This window comes from Cynocephalus volans, chromosome 9 (assembly GCF_027409185.1).
Source record: "Cynocephalus volans isolate mCynVol1 chromosome 9, mCynVol1.pri, whole genome shotgun sequence".
NCBI lineage: Eukaryota > Metazoa > Chordata > Mammalia > Dermoptera > Cynocephalidae > Cynocephalus > Cynocephalus volans.
The window spans coordinates 69,652,367-69,670,461 of NC_084468.1; the positions used below are offsets into that span (position 1 = coordinate 69,652,367).

The 18,095-nt window shown below is 35.2% G+C and overlaps 1 protein-coding gene across 2 annotated transcripts in view; it reads right to left on the reverse strand.

Annotated features, from left to right (window-relative positions):
* Positions 1-18,095, reverse strand: part of PRKG2 (protein kinase cGMP-dependent 2) — an 86,906-nt gene that overhangs the window by 40,502 nt on the left and 28,309 nt on the right. The window contains exons 6-11 of one of the 2 annotated variants that reach the window (XM_063108361.1): positions 13,469-13,546; positions 11,785-11,879; positions 8,687-8,755; positions 4,719-4,817; positions 3,045-3,111; positions 959-1,095 (exon numbers count right to left, since the gene is read on the reverse strand). In XM_063108361.1, coding sequence (XP_062964431.1) covers positions 959-1,095; positions 3,045-3,111; positions 4,719-4,817; positions 8,687-8,755; positions 11,785-11,879; positions 13,469-13,546 — 545 coding nt within the window. Of the gene's footprint in view, positions 1-958; positions 1,096-2,957; positions 3,112-4,718; positions 4,818-8,686; positions 8,756-11,784; positions 11,880-13,468; positions 13,547-18,095 lie in introns of both variants that reach the window. The other variant, XM_063108360.1, reaches the window with a different exon arrangement.

Below are 18,095 nucleotides of genomic sequence, written 5' to 3' on the forward strand. Positions count from 1 at the left end.
TAATATAAAGATAATAACATGACTATTACCAGCATTGCCTGTGTTCAGACTTGTTTTTTAATCTTGAAATTGGTAAAGGGCCACAAAAAAATGATTACAATGTATAAGGTTGAATACACTAATTATCCTGATTTGTACATCACATATTGCACACAGGTATTGATAGTCAATGCTGTATCCCACAGATATGTACAATCAACTATGTTTCACTAAAAACAAAACAAAACAAAACAAAAACAGTTCTGAGAATATGGATAGGTAGAAAAATTCTTTCAAGGCATTTGATCAAAAAGTATAAATTCTCTCCATTATAGGGACACTTTACATTATCCCCAAGTCACTAAAACTACATTCTGGGGCCTTAAAACATATATAAAAACAGAAACTGGCTTACACCTCTAATCCATAAATTCATAAATAAAGAGAGCTATGACCTAGAATAATTTATATTTCTCCTGCAAATTCTGGTGATAGCTACGAAAAGAAAAAAAAAGAAAGAATAGCTATTAAGAGATAGATCTTTTGCAATGAAGACACTGCTAGGACCAGGGTATGTTCCCCCTTGGCAGCCCACAGATGCCCAAATGCCTTTTCCTGCAGAAAATCGACATCAGTACACCCCTTGAGGAATTCCTTATAATTCTTATAATTCTTACTTCCTGTTCCCAAATTCTGCATTAGGTATGGATAAAGTAATCAATTCAAATTATTCTCCAACTATCTTTCATTCACACAGACACACACACGCACACATACACACTTTTGTAAGGTTTACTCAAAAATACCAACAACTGGAAAACTTCTGATCCCAGATCTCAAACTTCGAACATTTTAAGTACTGTTGCTGTGAGTGGGATGGAAAATTCAGAGACCTCCTCTCTTCTTTCCATCCCCCTGCAGAGACATCCAAAAGGAGAGCCTAAAAGTCACGAGTCCCACAGGCCAAACGCTCACTTACTTCACAATGAATGGAGAACACAGCTCTTCCAGGATCCGCTTTTCTGAGTAGACATGCTCCTGTTGCTTAGTGTCAACTATGTGTTTCTTCCTTATACATTTCATAGCAAAAGCAACATTCTCATTTTTTACTTTAACCTATGTAAGAAATAGAAAGATCCCTCAGAATTAATGTACTAGAAAAGATTTGCAATATCTATATAAACATGTTAATTAATGAGAGTTAAAATGGTTTCACATTTAAATAGTATGTAGGTTTTTAACCACTTATCCCTCTGAGAACTGAGTTCCATTCAGGTGGACACATCTCCCATTTATCATGATTTCCAAAACAGCTCATATATCTGGGACATGGTTCTAAAATGGTTGTATTGAAAAAAGAAAAAAAAATTCTGGTTAGAATATTTAATGTTTAGAAATCTATTCAGATTTGATTGTGTAACATGGAAAACTTTGACCAGAATTGCCAAAAATTGTTCTGTCTTAATAATCGCTTCTTTGATTTTCAAAGCAAAACATATTAAGTCAAGCTCTATTTATCTGCACTATCCAATAGGTAGCCAATGATCACGCAAGATCATTTAAATTGAAATTAATTAAAATTAAAAATTCAGTTTCTCTGTTCCATTAGCCACATTTCAAAAGCTCAATAGCCACACCTAGCTAGTGGCTACCATCTTGGACAGTGCAGATACAGGGCATTTCCATCAGCACAGAAAATTCTGTCAGAGAATATTGCTCTACATACATGATCAGAATTTTCCCTCAAAAGGAAACAAAGATGTTTAAATAGGTATTTTTTCTAATATGTTTAAAACTCTATAAGCAGACTATACTTGGCAAGTAACTAGATTGTGCAGAGATGGCTGCTCCTCATATTTTGCTCGCATTTGCCATTAATGCTGCTCATGACTTTTAAATCAGTGGTGGAATTACCACTTCAATAATTATTATTTAGGACAACAGATGTCAGCATTGTTAATTCAATCTTTTTGCCATGATCTCTGGTAAAAAAAAAAAAAAAATGCCACTGCAGACAGATATTACCCTTATCCCTCCATATGGCATAAGAAACATTACAAACACTCTTTGCCCTGATAAGAAACCATTTTATCCCCAGAGCATCCTGGCAACATTTCAGATCTGCTTGTACCCGGGCCCATACAGTAGACGGAAGTGTCAGTATAGTTCCTCGAGGTTCATGTACAATGAATCATTAAAAATCTGATGGGAAAAAAAGGGCTTGGTAATTGCTGAGGGTTCAGAGCCAACTGTACCCAGTAAGGTCACAGAGCCCTTTTGTATAGTTTCCTCAGAACACTTGATCTTACAGTACCACTTCTGCTGCGACTTGGAAGCTGATTATAAAGCTCAGAGAAGTGGGGATGGGGAAGATAAAATTGAAATCAGGCTGTAAGTTCCCAGCTGTCCTGATCAACGCTATAGAAGGCTGCTCTCAAACACCCCCTTGCATTCATCTTCTTTTTTTTTTTTTTTGCTGATAGAGAATCTTGAGCAACCCAAGAATAGGATAATGTGAAAGCCAAATAAAGACATGGTTGTGGAGTTGCTTAAGGACCATAAGTATAACACTAAAGATTTCATTTCTGTAGCATTTCTGCTAGACACATTCTTCTTTTCTTTAGTGTATAGTTAGTGTGTTGTGAATATACATACGTATACACAGATTTTGCTGTTAGTAAATACATTTTCTTATGTTTCCTTTGGAAAATACTTACTTGGTACATTCACCAATAATTGCCATCAAGAAAAAAATTGGCAAAAGATGTGATGTAAGAATTTTGAAATAGCTAAGTTACTTACTAGCACAGACCTGCTACTATACAATATAGAGTGAAAAGTTTGTTTTCTCAATTTCAGTTCAGAGCAACATTTAAGATAGCAATATCAATTCATATATTCCTCCAAGATTTGCTGGAATATAAAACAAAAAAAAGTCAAAAGGCTTCTCTCAGATGCTTGAAACGTAAACCCCTTACAAGTTCAACTCTTCCGAACCCACCAACGCCCAGTGTTGCAATAATCTCAAGGTTCTGGAATGGGGATGATGAGGAAAATCTGGCCACCTTCTCCTTCAGCTGAATCATCTCCAGAGAGAGTGCTTTGGAGAGCTTCCAGTTAGACATGGACCGCCTGTACGAGAGAAGCGAAACTTTATACACACTCCCTTAGTCGAGCAGGCATCATGCCATACATGAATTCCACTCTTACAACAGTCTTAATCCTGCCTGTAACTACTGCCTATAGTTGCCACAAAGGCTATCTCAACTTTCATAGGATCAGATCCAGGCACATCTGGGGAGAAAAACAATAGATTATACAGACATAAAACTCACACAAACACACATACATACACATGCAAAATAAGAAATAAATAAGTGTCAAATTGAATCAATGAGGGATAAAATGTGAATTGTAAATTTTGTGGTATTTAAAATAGAACTCAATAAAGCTATTAAAAAACAATGAAAACTAACAAACAACAACAAAAAAAAACAACCAACAAAAGGAGTTAATGAAAGGGAATAAAACCAGAGAGAATGCTACACTGAGAATCATTGCCATGTTTTGCTATTTTTGTCAGATCTTAAAGCTTTCTATGGCTTACCCAGAATAATTGCTTTGTGAAACATGAAAAGTGCATTTCTTTATGTCTCAGTATTGTTGTTAGAAAACACCTGTTTTTTTCTCTTTTAATTAAGGTTTACTGCTTTGGGGGTATATATTCATGAATTGTTACCACAATGCCTTCATAAAAATTGCAAATGCATTCCCTGCAAAAAAACCTTATAAGGTACTAATTGAATATTCTTTTTTTTTTTTGACCTGTAAGGGGATCGCAACCCTCGGCTTGGTGTGGTCTGCACCATGCTCAGCCAGTGAGCGCACCGACCATCCCTATCCAGGATCCAAACCCGCGGCCTTGGCGCCACCAGCACCGCACTCTCCCAAGTGAGCCACAGGGCTGGCCCCTAATTGAATATTCTAATTTAACTCAAACAGTTTTCTATAAATTTTGGCTATACAACTTCAGTAGTACTATCTGGTGAACATATGTTTAAGAATTTGCTCTAAAAAATGTTTTAGCAAATAATTTTTAAAAATTTTTTATTTAACAAAGTAGAGTTTTCTATTAAATAAATTTTAAAAATCATCATTATTACTATATGTAGAGTCCCACCCAACCCCCTCATCCACACACACATCCCAGGGCAATAGCTTCCTTGTATTTTAAAATATTCTAACTATAAACCTGTAATCACCTATGAATGTTCTTTTGAGCTAAGTCACCAATATAAAGAATATCCTTCTTAAGGCTCCTATCAGGAAATTTCCCCCTAACATTCATACTCATCACTTAAAATAAAAGACCTAACTACTTACAGACTTAAATAACATCCACTCTAGTAGTGTCTTCCTTGTGAAAGAACAATTTTAAAAAATGGGGAAGAAGACACAACAATCACAATTCCTTGAACTTAAGACAAGTGAACAGATATGATGTTGATGGGCGGGAGGGGGGAGAAGAAAGAGGGAGGCAGGAACTGGTAAAGGGACTCGAAAATCAACTACATTGTATACTGACAAAATAAAAATAAAAATAAATAAAATAAAAAGAACCCAGAATTTTCTAGTGAAGACACATTAAAAGTTAGCACATAGTGAATCATATCCCTCTGCCCCTTCTCTGTCAGTGGCCGGAAGTCACATCCAGTTTGGGTAAATGCTCCTTCACTTACTTCGCATGTCTTTTTTCATCATCACGGTTCAGGTTCGCCACATACCCTTCAAGGTATTTTTGAAGTTCTTCAAATGTCCCGACAGTTTGGTTGAATGTTCTAAACAAATCAAATCAAATAAAATGCTCTGTGCTGATAGTTACCAAGGCAATTTGACATTCTTCTTAAGCTCACAGACCATTTGTATGGTTATTTATGACTTTGCAAATTATTTTTCAATAATATATAAAATATTAAATTTGCTATAATATGTAGTATAGTTATTTGAAGCTGTATAATTGATCTTTTGAGTTTATGAAAGCAAAGGGGGCTGTCAGAGAAAAGAAAACACTGCAGTTTTTTGTCTTGCTTTTTTTTTTTTTTTTGCCTTGTTTTTGTTTTGTTTTGTGTTGTTTTGTTTAAGGAGAAAGGGAAAAGGAAACAGTCCACATGATCTGTTTACTGAATCAACACTTTACAGTGGGTTACAGATTCTTCTAGTTCTGCTTAATTAAATTAAGCTATTGATTAAAAAAATCAAAGATAAATCTCTTGGTCTCTCTTCTTTTGTCTCTAGACAATTCTCCCCATTTCACATTCCTTCATAATTAAATTGAAAATTTTTACCTTAACATCGTAACTCTCTCTCTGAGGCTTAGCCAACATCTTCTCTTGACCTCTCTCACCCCTCACAGATCATAGGCTGGTTGCATGCCTGATGTAATCTCTGATGTTCCCAGTCTGTTGTCTCTGGGAATTCTTACATATTCCACTGACCATGAGAGAAAATAATCCCCTTCCTCACCAGTGAAAGGATCATTTTCTTGGTTATCCTTCCAATGTTTCCCTACTAATCACCTAGGTAACATTTTAGGCACCTGGTACATAGTAGAATGAAAATTTACCTCAAAATACCTAAAACTAGTAAGCCAGAGCCAGCTCAAAACTGTACTGTCACCACTTACTGCCTCTACCCACATTTAATTGACAACCAATCTGTATTTACCTACTAAACACATATTACATACTGTGCTGGGTATTTCCCTCCAGATCTACTCTTTTCTACCCTGTTCTGTGAACTGTCCTGTATTGACTGGGAGTAGTGAGACATAAAACAGTTTTGCCATGGATTTTCTAATTTCCAATAGTAGAAAATTTCAATTAAAAAGAAAATATTTCTTGTACTTTGTTTCGTTTTTATATATTTTATACTTCACCATTATTTTGCTTGCTATTAAACTAATTGAAGTTTGTTGTAAACAAATCTTATTTTTTTAATGTAGGTGACACCGGTGCTACAGGCTCCTAGAGGTTCTCTGTTAACTAATCTTAAAGTCAAGTTTAAAGAGTTACAACATTCTAGCTGTAACTTCCAAACAGATTCAGATGTTATATTCCTTCAGATGTTAAGCCTGAGGAGTAACTAATTAACTCCCTTGAGATTTGTCCCAACAATCAAACAATGATGCACATGTCACAAATAACACTTCCCATTTGTTTAGAGCTCTTGCCAAAACAATTATTTCTCATCTTATCGCATTTAAAAATAGGAAATATAGCTCAAACTTTAACTCTCCTTCTTGCACTGTTTTCATTCTAAGCATCTGATAAAATCCTGAATTAGGAAAGAAGACATAAAAAGCCATAGGTTTTCCATCTCTATATCTCAGTGCAAGGGTGGTGCCCTTTATTTTGCCACCATCTGGTGAGAACTTCCCATATGCCAAGGACTATGTCAGAAGCTGGCACTGCAGCAGCTGTGAACAGGTTACACGTCTCTGTATTCATGAAGCTTACAGAAGAGTGGGAAGACAGGTGTGAAACCAAACAACCAAAGTGTAAATAATAATATGGTAAGGGTAGGTAGGGTGCTATAGGAGCATTATCATGGGATCTTAATCTAGTCTATAAATAATAGCTAGGATGATCATATAATTTATCATTCAAACCGGAATACTTTTCAGAGTGAACTAAGGTGCCAATAATAAATATGTTGGGATAATCCAAACTGTCCCAGGAAATCCAGGATCAACTTAGTCATACCTGATATTCAACGTCTCTCACCCATAGAATAAATTTATATAACTTTTATGTCTCATTGTCCCTAACACAATACTTAACATATTATATACTCTCAACTATACACATGTAAATTACACATTTTAAAATTGTAAACTTCCAAATAATTTGTAAAATATATAAAATCATTGCAACCCTTTCAAGGATTATGAATACATGAGATATTACATAAACATTTGGTGTATGTGATAACAATGAAGAAAAAGGAAAAGAGTACTTCCTTTCTGTCCTATTTTTAGTCCTAGCATTTCGGAGCAATTTGTAAGATTTCACCACATAGCTAATGCTATTCAGTGCATGCATATATTTTTTAAGGAATTCATATGCAAAATAATGAATTATTGGGACAATATTGTACCAATTATTTTCCAATTCAGAGTTGGCATCCAAAGATTAACTTTACCTGAACACACTTTGCAGTTTTCTAGCCCTTTGCCTTTGCTTTTGAGTTTTACTTCACCAGGGGTGACTTCTACATTTCCTCTTTGCCTAGAAAAATCCTACTAATTCTTTAAGCCCCATTCTTACACTTAAAAAATAAAATAATGCCTTGGCCACTTCAATGCATAGTGATTGCTTCTCTCTCTAACCATGTGCTGTGGGAACCAAATAGAAGGGTAGAAAGAATGCTGAAATGAGGCAGGATGTGAGTGCCATCACAGAGGGCACTGTTGGGGCAATTTTTTAACCTATCCAGGACTCACTTTTCATATCTGTAAGTGAGAGAATGGAAATAACTCTAAACGACATTAAATATTGTTATTAACTTTTCAGGCATGTTAACATTATTTGTGGTTGCACATTACAAATAATACTTTGCTTTTAGAGATGCTACAAAAATTTACAGATGAAATAATTTTATGTTTGCAATTTCCTTGAAAGTAGTGTGGAGATGGCAGGAAGTGGTGAAGGGGTATAGATCAGGCATGAATTGATCATTGTTGAACTTGCATTATGGGGGGTTCATAACACCACTCTATTTTTTAATATGTTTGGAATTTTCCACAATAAAAAGATTTTTAAATGCTCTAAGGTTTTTCCAGCTCTACATCTCTATGATTCAATAAATGTTATATTCAATCAGCAGTCAACTACATATGCTCCCTTGTGATATCTCTTGTCATTTTATTATTTTTTGTTAATATGAGGGTACTTCAAAAAATTCATGGAAAATGAAATTAAGAGCTAATATGCAACTTTCCATGAACTTTTTGAAGTACCCTGTATTTCATATGAGTATACTCCATTTCTTTGACTATACTATGACTTTTCTTAGACAATGGCCTAGCTTTGGCATATTTGGATTTTCTTTACTGATAGATAACCAATAAATACTTAACTGATTAATGAGAGATCCAAGGGGTCAGATTCAAATATGATTTGAAGTGTGTGAAAGCTAGAAAATGAGACTTATTTTGAAAAATACTCTAAGACATTTAGAGATTAATATTGATACACATCACTTATAAACTACTGCAAATGTTAAATTAAAACTTCTCTGTAAATATATATGTTTGAAAGAGTTTTTTGACTGGGCATTTGACTAAGGGCATTTTAGAAATAAATTATGAAATTATTCACTACATAGTGTAGAAAAAAACCATAAGAGCACTAATATGCTTTATTTCTCTGGAAGACACAGATTTAAATCAGTCTATTACTGATATTTATATCCAAACTTTGCAGACAAAATATTTAGCCTGCCAGCATCTGCCACTGCCACAGACAAATTCAAATCGGAAGGCCCAGTTCCTTCCCATGAATTTTAATAGAATGTACTCGCAGCTGAGGATTGGCCAGCATTTCCAAGTGGTGATGAATGAGAAAACAGATCAGTGCTAGGAGTAAAAGAAGGCCAAGTCTTCAAAGGTGGCATTAGCCTGCCTTCTTAATAACATCAGTATACTCACTCTCGATCTATAACCAGGCATGCAACATCATTTTCCTCAGCAATAATGTTAGCTGATCTGACATCATCACTGCAGACAAAAACATGAAAGTCAATTTTCACTACAGTTAGAAATTACATATCCATTTTCATTAGAGAATTACTACTTTGTACGAAAGTACAACCATCACTTAAACCTTCTAAAGGCTATGCTTTTCTTTACATCATAAATTATGCTCAACCCCTTCCCAAAAAACAGATCTGAAATATGTCCCAATAAAGGTTATGTGCACAAGGAATTCAGAGGAGAAGATAATTGCACTGGGAACATAGAAGAATCAGGGGCTACAATTGTGTATGGAATCTCACTCTGAGCTTTCTGACAGCCAAAATAAAATAGCTTTCCCCTGATCAAAGGAGAATTACTAATTAACAAGGAGGCAAGACAGAAATAGACTGATCAGAGACTTTTACTGAGAAAACAGACAAGCAATTAACATATGATCACCAATCAAGAATAAAATCCAAAGAAAGTGTTTTCAGTGCCATATCACCCAATTAATTTAACAAATACTAAAATATTTTCATTTCATAGAGTGTAGAATGTATATTTTCCATGAAAATCTCTAACATCAGAGCATGCCTTACAATTGGTGATGAGTCCTAGTGTAATCAGCAGCACTGTCTTTCCCTCTTAGGGGTACCTAGCATAGTGGTACATCTTACAATTGATATCTTGGATATGATGAATTATTGTATATGATCTGATGATGGTAAATTTACCTAATAAATTACCAATGGGTTGAGTATCAGGTAAAGTATTTCTTTAGAGACCTTTCCTTATATTTTCCTTATATAGTTTCCTCCCGCTGTTGAACTAAATCTCAGAGTCCATATGACTCTAAGATTCATTTAAGCAACCTAGGAGTAGCAAACAAACTGTGGAGTGGTAAACATTTGGACTGCTCTAGGCAGCTTCATCAAAAATGGCAACACACAAAGAATAGTTCCTTCATCTTCATTTTCCCTGAGTGGTGGGTCAGGGAAAACTTTGGCAGTTCATCTTTACCATTTTGAAGAAGTCCCCTATTTACCTATCTGACATCCTGAGACCTTCTGACATAACTCAGGGCTCCTCTCAAGTTTACAGGGTTCTTGCTAGAAGATATAGGTGAAAACACTTCAGCTTCATGAACTTTTGAGTCAAGAGCAGAATAGTTTCTGCTTAACTTGTATGTGTGTAGTAGAGGTCGAGATAGAGATAAAGATGACAGAGACAGAGCCAGATAGATCTAGACATAGACATGATCTTGGACTGTGGGCCAATTATTTGATTTGTGAGTTTAGAGAAAGGGAATAGACACAGCATTCCTTTCACATGACTGAGAACATTCCCTGCAAACACTTTTACAAATATTAGATGTTTATAAATACACTTATGCTTCTTTCATAGTAACTTTGTTAAGTGCCATGGATTTTTTTTTCACATAAAATTCTGAAAGCTCTCTGGGGCCCACTTAATGTCAAGTCATGGAAATATGCAGAATATAAAGAATATTGAATCACAGTGGCCCTAAAAAGTGATAGCATAAAAATGCACAAAATGTAAAACTATTTGTCTCCAACTTTCCTTCCCATTGATTTTAGCTTTATGCTTTCAACTGCTTCTGGAAGTTGCATATCTATATTAAACATAAATTCCCAGGTTTCTTAAGGTAAAACACTATAATTTGCTAGCTGCAACATACAGCATAAATTATTTAAGGTCCAGCAAAACCAGATAAAATATTTCCTTTCAAGAGCTATTTTGACTCTATGTTATATTTATAAAGTTCTGTGCACTTTCAAGCTTTAGTTGTTTTGCTTGGAAGTATGAGAAAAATAATTTGTTAATGTTAAGAACAAATACATCAAAATCTTGGATAATGATATTAACTTATTATATTGCATGAATGTATTCATAGTCTATGACAATTAAACAAACAAACAAAAAGAATGATAATTTCCCTATTATTGAAACAAGTTCATTACCAGCTAGAAAATGGAAAGGAAAAATTCAGTCTTTAAATTCCATGTTTAAATTATTTACTTAATAGCTATACCTTAATTTTTAAAGTTTTATTAGTTGGTTTTCTTTTTAAAAAATAGGGCCTTATGATTTTTAAATAATCAAATTTGTCTTCAGGACATTTCTGAATACTTTTTCTTCATTCTGTACTTATCTGACATGCAAATCAGCAGAACTGGGGCTTCATAGGCAAAAGTTAAGAAGATAAATGAACAGAAATACTACTACTTTTCTATTAGCATAATTTGAAATAAAGCATTTAGTCATAATATAAATTCTAAGTGACTTCTTAAATAAATCCAAGCATTCATTTAAAGATATATATAACCAAAAAAATGTGTTTCCCTAAACTTTAACCTGATATTTTATAAATTCATTTATATTTAGGAAAATGTACTTCTTCAGACTTGAGGTTTTACAAGTTCCAGGAAGTGCAAAGTATCCCCTGAGCCATTTGATTAGCCTTTAAAAATGTTTCTTCCATAAATTAGATCAGCAGTAAATACACTCATACCTTAAAAGATGGAAGGTTCAGGTAGAAATTTCAAATACACTATTTTGAATTGTCTCTAAAACTTGTAAAATGAGCTGATAAAAATCCTTAAGAAAATACTACTTTTGAAATGATGATTTAAAAGTATCCAAAATATGTAAAGTCATCACTTGATCATTTTTTGAAAGGGTAAAAACTACACAGGGCCATATTTCAAACCTTGAAAATATAATAACTTGCTCTTAAAGGAAAATTATAATTTTCTCATGTTTAATCTTTTTCTCTTTTTTAAACTAAAAATTCTAATAGAACACCAATTTTATTCTCACTAGTAAACTTAAGACTTTCCAATTATTTCTTGTGCAAAATTAGTGTACTTATTTCCTGCATAACAATGAAGTTTTTTTAAAAGTCAGTTTAAAGTTTTTGTTTTATTCCTAGATATTTGCTGCTATTAATTCGGTAGCTCAACTTGACAACTCTACTCTAAATGAGGAGTTTCACATTAAAACAGTCAAAGCATTTAATTTAAGTATGGTATGTAAATTCATGGAGTCACCTGATAAGAGCTTTTTCTCCAAAGTATTCTCCTTTCTGCAGTGTTTTTATCAACTGGGGTTGATCATGGCCCTCCGTACTCTGCGTGACTTTTACCTAAACAATGTTGAACAATTAAAAAGAGAGAGCAAAAAAGAAAGAGAAGAATCTGAACACATATTCGTTCAACCAAACCCTCCACACCTATATAAACTTGATGAACAAGAGACAAGACCTTGCTTTAATTTTGCACTAGTTAGGATAATTAACTACTCTCAGCTCATTTTGATGGATGTGGTTTAACACAATCAAATGACTCTAACCTCTGTAAGAAGAAAATTCTCCATTCAAACCCTACCTCCCAAATTTTTATGTGAATCCAGTGATTTCTTCATAGGCATCCTCAAAGCAAATAATAATGGTCCTATGAGAACTTTCATTATTTCAAAAAGCCTAACAGAGTTGACAAATTAATCCAGAATAAGGTTGACTATCAGCAGTTCTGAGTCTGTGTCCACAGATTGATTGGATGAATCCTGTGTACCCCCCTAAAACTAAATACAAAATGTAGATTGGAGAAGGGTCCACAACTTTCACGAGCACCTCAAAGTGATCCTTGGCCTAGGAAGGTTTAAGAACCCCCAGAGCAGAGCCAAACAAAAACTTCAATATTCCCCATTTGTGGCTAAAATTATTACAATTCAACATGGTTACAAGTGTTGCTTCATGCTAATTAGAAATTCTGGTTAGCATTTATGTATGTCACAATGAGTTAAAATTTTTTAAATAATAATAAATGCAACTTGTTTATTAGCCAGAATTCTTTCAAAAAACAAGGTCCAGTTTGAGCAGAAATGATAAGAAGTGGTTCTGAATGTTAAAGAATTTCAGAAGTTTGAAACTATTTTGTTCACGTTTTTCCTTCTCTGGGGGCCCAGTTCAAAGTTCAACCACAAATCAGTTTACAAAGGGCAGTGACTGTATCTCTGATGATAAACTCATCAGAAGAGAGAACATATGTAAAAATCCAACAGTTTATAGACACACGTGCTCAAAAATTGACACTTTCCTTCAATGTTTCAAAAATACTTTTTATCTCTAAGGAACATTGTTAAGAGTCTACATAGGAACAACTGGCAACATGTTATCCATTCACATCAGGGAAAAGAAAAAGACCTACTGTATATATTAGTATAAATTTTCCATCATCATCTAAACCAACTTGGGCTGTGTACGAATTGAAGTTCTGAACCATATTGGTTCTATAGCATGATGCCTGACCTTTGCTGTCCTCGATTGCTGAATTCATTTGCCTCCACCTGCTGCTTGTCATACCTGTTGCATGGGAAAATGTTGCAGTACTGATTTTGGACCTTTGGGCTGGATGAGAATCAAATACTCATAGTTAGCAGGAACCCTAGAAATAATCCAGCCATCTCACACATAATTAAATTAGGTCCAAAGAAAGTCAAGTGACCTGCATGAAATCCTAAGAAGTTACTACCTCAGCTAGAACCCAACACAAGTCTCCTGTGGCCCCCACCCCAAACCCAGTGCTCAGACAGAACCCCATGGGACACTTCTGGCAGAAGCTCTTTTATCTGTTCAACGACTTATGCTGCAATGCAAAGCATTGTTGCATTTATGGCAAACTGATTTAAAATAATTTTTCCATTCACTTTAAGTAAGTTTTAGTTAATATTTACCTTTCCTTTTGCCAAAATGAAAAAGGTACTTCCTTCCTCACCCTCTCTAATGATGTAATCTCCTTTGTCATAGTATTCCTATTGGGATAAGAGAGAAAAAAAAATGTTAGTTCAAGTGAAGATGGACAACTCAACTGAAAGGAAATATGAGAACTCCCTGTATCTTTGAAATGAGTGTTCCCCACCTGTTTCTTTTATTTTTTGCTTACAGTTAACTGTAAGCTTCTTTTATATTGCAGTCATAAACCGTGGAAAAGTAAGGAGACTATTGCTTTATTATCTGCACTTATGTTTTTTCTTTCACAAAGACAATTCACCTGGAATACTGAATTTCAAGCATGGAGATGAAAGACATGAGGAGAAATGAGAGCCAGGTTATCGTCACTGATATACAGGCAGGCTTTCACCTACATAATCTAAATATAAATACTGTTTAGTGATCAGCAACAGTCTGAAAAGTAGGTCCAGAGTTTAGGAAAAAAACAAATGGTTACATAATAACTTGAAAATATTATCCACAGTGGATATTAGAAATATTGGCCTCGATTTCTAATTCCTTGAAGAGCAACTGCTTAGAAAATTCTACTTATGCACTAAGTGGTTTTGTCATATGTATTATTTCCGAAGATTTATCATCATAAAAGATCGACATTAAATTTTTTTACATGTAAATTCTGTTCTTTAATGTCGGTTTTTCCTCATGATATCTCAAATTATCACTTATTTCTTTTTATGTGTTAATGTCTGTTTCTCTTGTATGTGTTTGCGTGATCAGAGAATAGTTGGGCAGGGAAAAGTAATTTATCCACCTGTCAAATGAAAAGAGCAATTCAGAGCCTTAGAAAACAAAAGATAGATCAAACTGTCTGCCCCTACTTTGCTTTAATTGGATTGTCTCAAAGACATAGAACTAAAATGGATCTCTTAATTATTTATACAAACAAAAATAGCTGTGTTTAATTTTTTAAAAAGGCATAATTAACAACATAATAGCTCTTTCTTGTTTTTCTTTTAGACTTGAAAATAAATTCCAGACTAAACTACTTTTGTGTCTGTTGTTTCTCAATACCTTCCTCGTTATTTACTCTTAAAACCTATTTACATTTATGAAATAAATATTACTCCTAATACTAACAATCATACCTTTTATATGCATAGTACTATGTACATTTTATAAGACATTTCAAAACCTCATGGAAGGAAGTCTCACAGTACAGGAAGGGGAAAAAATACTCTGAAGCCAAATACATCTAGATTCAAATTCTATTTCTGCACTAAATTTTACTTTTATCAATTCATAAAATTTTAAAAAGAACATTTACCTTGAAAGATTTTTAAAAGTGCATTAGTTTTCTATTGCTGCTGTAACAAATAACTACAAACTTAGTGGCTTGGAACAACATCATTTTATTGTTATATCACAGTTTCTGTGGCTGAGAAAGTCCAGGCATGGGGTTGCTGAACTAGGCTTCTCTGCTTCGAGTCTCTCAAGACTGAACTCTAGGTATCAATAGGGCTGTATTCTTTTCTGGGGGTTCAGGGGAAAATCCACTTTCAAGATCATTCAGGTTGTTGGCAGAATTCAGCTTTAGGAAAAGGACCCCACTTCCTTGCTTGTTGTCAGTGGGGGCTTCCCCTTAGCTCCTAGAGGCTTCTCCCCAGTTCTTATACAGAGCCCCCTACATTTCAGAACCAGCAATGACACATCAAATTCTTACTATCGGAGTCTCTCTGGTTTCTACTTCTGCTACCTTTCTCTCAACCCCGCCAGAGAAAACTCTCTGCTTTTCAGGGCTCATGTAGCTGTATTCAGCACATCTAACCAATCCAGGATTATCTCTCTATTTTAAGGTCACAAACCTTAATTACATCTGCAAAGTGCCTTTTACCATGTAATGCAACCCATGAGCATACTCCAGGGATTAGTCCTGCACATTTTGGGAGACAATTCTGCCTACCATAGTAAGCAAATTAAAGACAATGCTTTCTGAAGCACTAAGAGCATCTGAAACAGTGAATACTCAATTAATGATTGCCATGTTAAGGAGAAGGATGATAACAGTTTGTCAGCTATTACATATTCTAGACCTCTGTTTTCCTTTCTGTAAAAGATTATATTACCTACCACACCTAGTGTTGTTTCAAGAACTAGGTAAGACAGAGTATCTAAAGTACCCAGTGGAACATTTGGTACCCACCAGGCACCCGATGACTGTTAATTTCTGTGAAAGAGGCTGCCAGCCGGTCATCCGAGTCTTTCACAGAATATATGGCTGTCCAGGCAAATTGTACATCACAGCCTCCCTGCTGCAGCCATGTGATTAACTTCTATCTAACAGAATTTTAGATAGAAGCAAAAGTAATGGGTGCTCCTTTCAGGCCAAACCCATGAACTCTTTCACACAAATGTCTTCATGCTTTTCCCCAATTGCATTGTCATGGCCCAGAAGGACCCTGAAAACCACATGTTGAGAATGACAGTAGCCATCAACTTGGGTCCCTGAATGATGGTGTGGAGTCGACAGGGACCATGCTCCCCGGACTGTTGTGTGAACAAGAGACAAACTTCTATATTACTTGAACAAAGATATTTTGAGTCTCTTTGCATCACAGTTTGCTTACTCCAATTCTTCACTTTTTCTCATTTTAGCTTTATCATAAACCTCCTCTATATACATGCTTAATTTTACAGCGAACGTGACTGTGACCCTTAGGAGGTGACCACCATCCTGCAGTCCAGGTGTCTTCATTATGTAACTAATGTTCACTTCTCTTTACTAAAACTGCTGGACTCATGTTAGATGCTCCTCTTCCCAGACAGTCTGCTCTTCAGGCTCTCTGGTTCCCACCTCAATCTCAGTCCCCACTACCCACATGGAGCAGAAGGAACATGGAGAATTTATGACATGCTGTTAGGCTGTTCTTCAATTACTATAAAGCCTTTGATGTGTGTAGATATGAGGCTTTAATTCCTATCAAACAGATAAGTTTGAAGGGGGAAAGCTTGAAAGAGGGCACTGAGAAAGAGCTTTGTTTTTTTCTTAAGGACAACCTTTCCTAATCGTTTTTCTCAGGGATGATTCTTTGTCATCCAAAACCATGGGAGGAAGATAAATAATACCTCCCAGTGTGTTGACAGTAACTTCATAGATCAGAAAAGGCTGTGGAAATAGGTCAGACCAAAAATATATAGTGGTAAGTACTGGCTGTGATGCTAGACTGCCCGATGTTTGTCAACTGGGAAGTGCAGCCAGTAGAGCCAGGGTGGTCACCAAGCCCAAAAAGAGAAACGCAAACAGTGTGGTTATTGTCCTCATGGCTGAATTGCAAAGGGGTCCTTTAGAGGAGCAAGAAGCCATAGACCCTCTCCTGTAGAGCAATGATTGTCAAGCATTTTTTACAGTAAGAAATACATTTCTTAAATACACCCCATACACACACAAGTGCATGCACACATACAGACATTTAAATAAAACTGAAACATATTTTTGAAAACAATACTTATACTTTCTACTCTGACTTTAAAAAAAAAAAATGTTCCTATAAGTTGGTTTCATTACCTAGTAATGAGCTGTGACCCACAGTCTGAAAAAAATGTTTTAAAAGACGAAATCTAAAAGTCTTGCGAGTACTTACTTAGTGTACGACAAGGGAAAATAAGGATATCAATTTCAGGGTAGACTGAGAGGTAGAGATCAGAAGAAAACCATATAAACAGACAGCGACAGCTACAGATGAAAGACTGTTTTTTCACTGTTAAGAAAATGCTAATTCTGTGGTAATCTAGCAAAATGCCTGAGTACCTGTGAATAGGATATATAAAACCAGAAGAAAATTCCAAGGTGATGGAGGACAAAGACAAAGAAGCAAGCCCATGACTTCCTTAGACTCTTTGGTTTTCAACTAGAAATCTTCATCACAAAGAAATATTGATGATATGCAACCAGATGTGTGACACACACACACACACACACACACACACACACACACACACACACACCTCTGTGCATCATGTGACTGTACCCAATTTGTTGTTTAAAGACTGTTTACAGTCATGTGGGTTGTTGCCAGTTATTTTCCAAGTACAATAGTTAAAATTTTCCTTAGAAATTTTAAAGCAAACACACTTGGATCAGGTGGACCCTATCACCATTCAGTCATAATTTAGTACCTGATTGGTTATTTCCAAGGATCCAGATCCTACAAAATGAAAACCAACAGAAATTATTCCTATTTGGGTGGGCCATCTATATAGAATTCTGTAACACTAACCTTGAAAGAGCTCATGGAGAGGTGGCCCACTACCCCCTTATTTTGTAAATGAGGAGACACAAATGGCCACCACAATTAATTGATAGTTGGTAGTGATAGAGGCAGGACCACAAACCCTAATCTCCAGACTTTGGACTAATGAACTTTCTATCTGGCTGCCCCACCTTTAACTCTCTGGTCTATAAACTGTGGCAAAATCCACTATTATCTCAACTTTCTTATGGTTCTCTGAATGTAATCATTAAAATGAGAAAAAACCTCTGGCTTATGTATTAGTAGGAACTACAAGAAAGAAAGACTAGACTTTTAAAAAATGATTAAAAATGGAAAATTCCTGAATGGAGAGGCAAAGTGT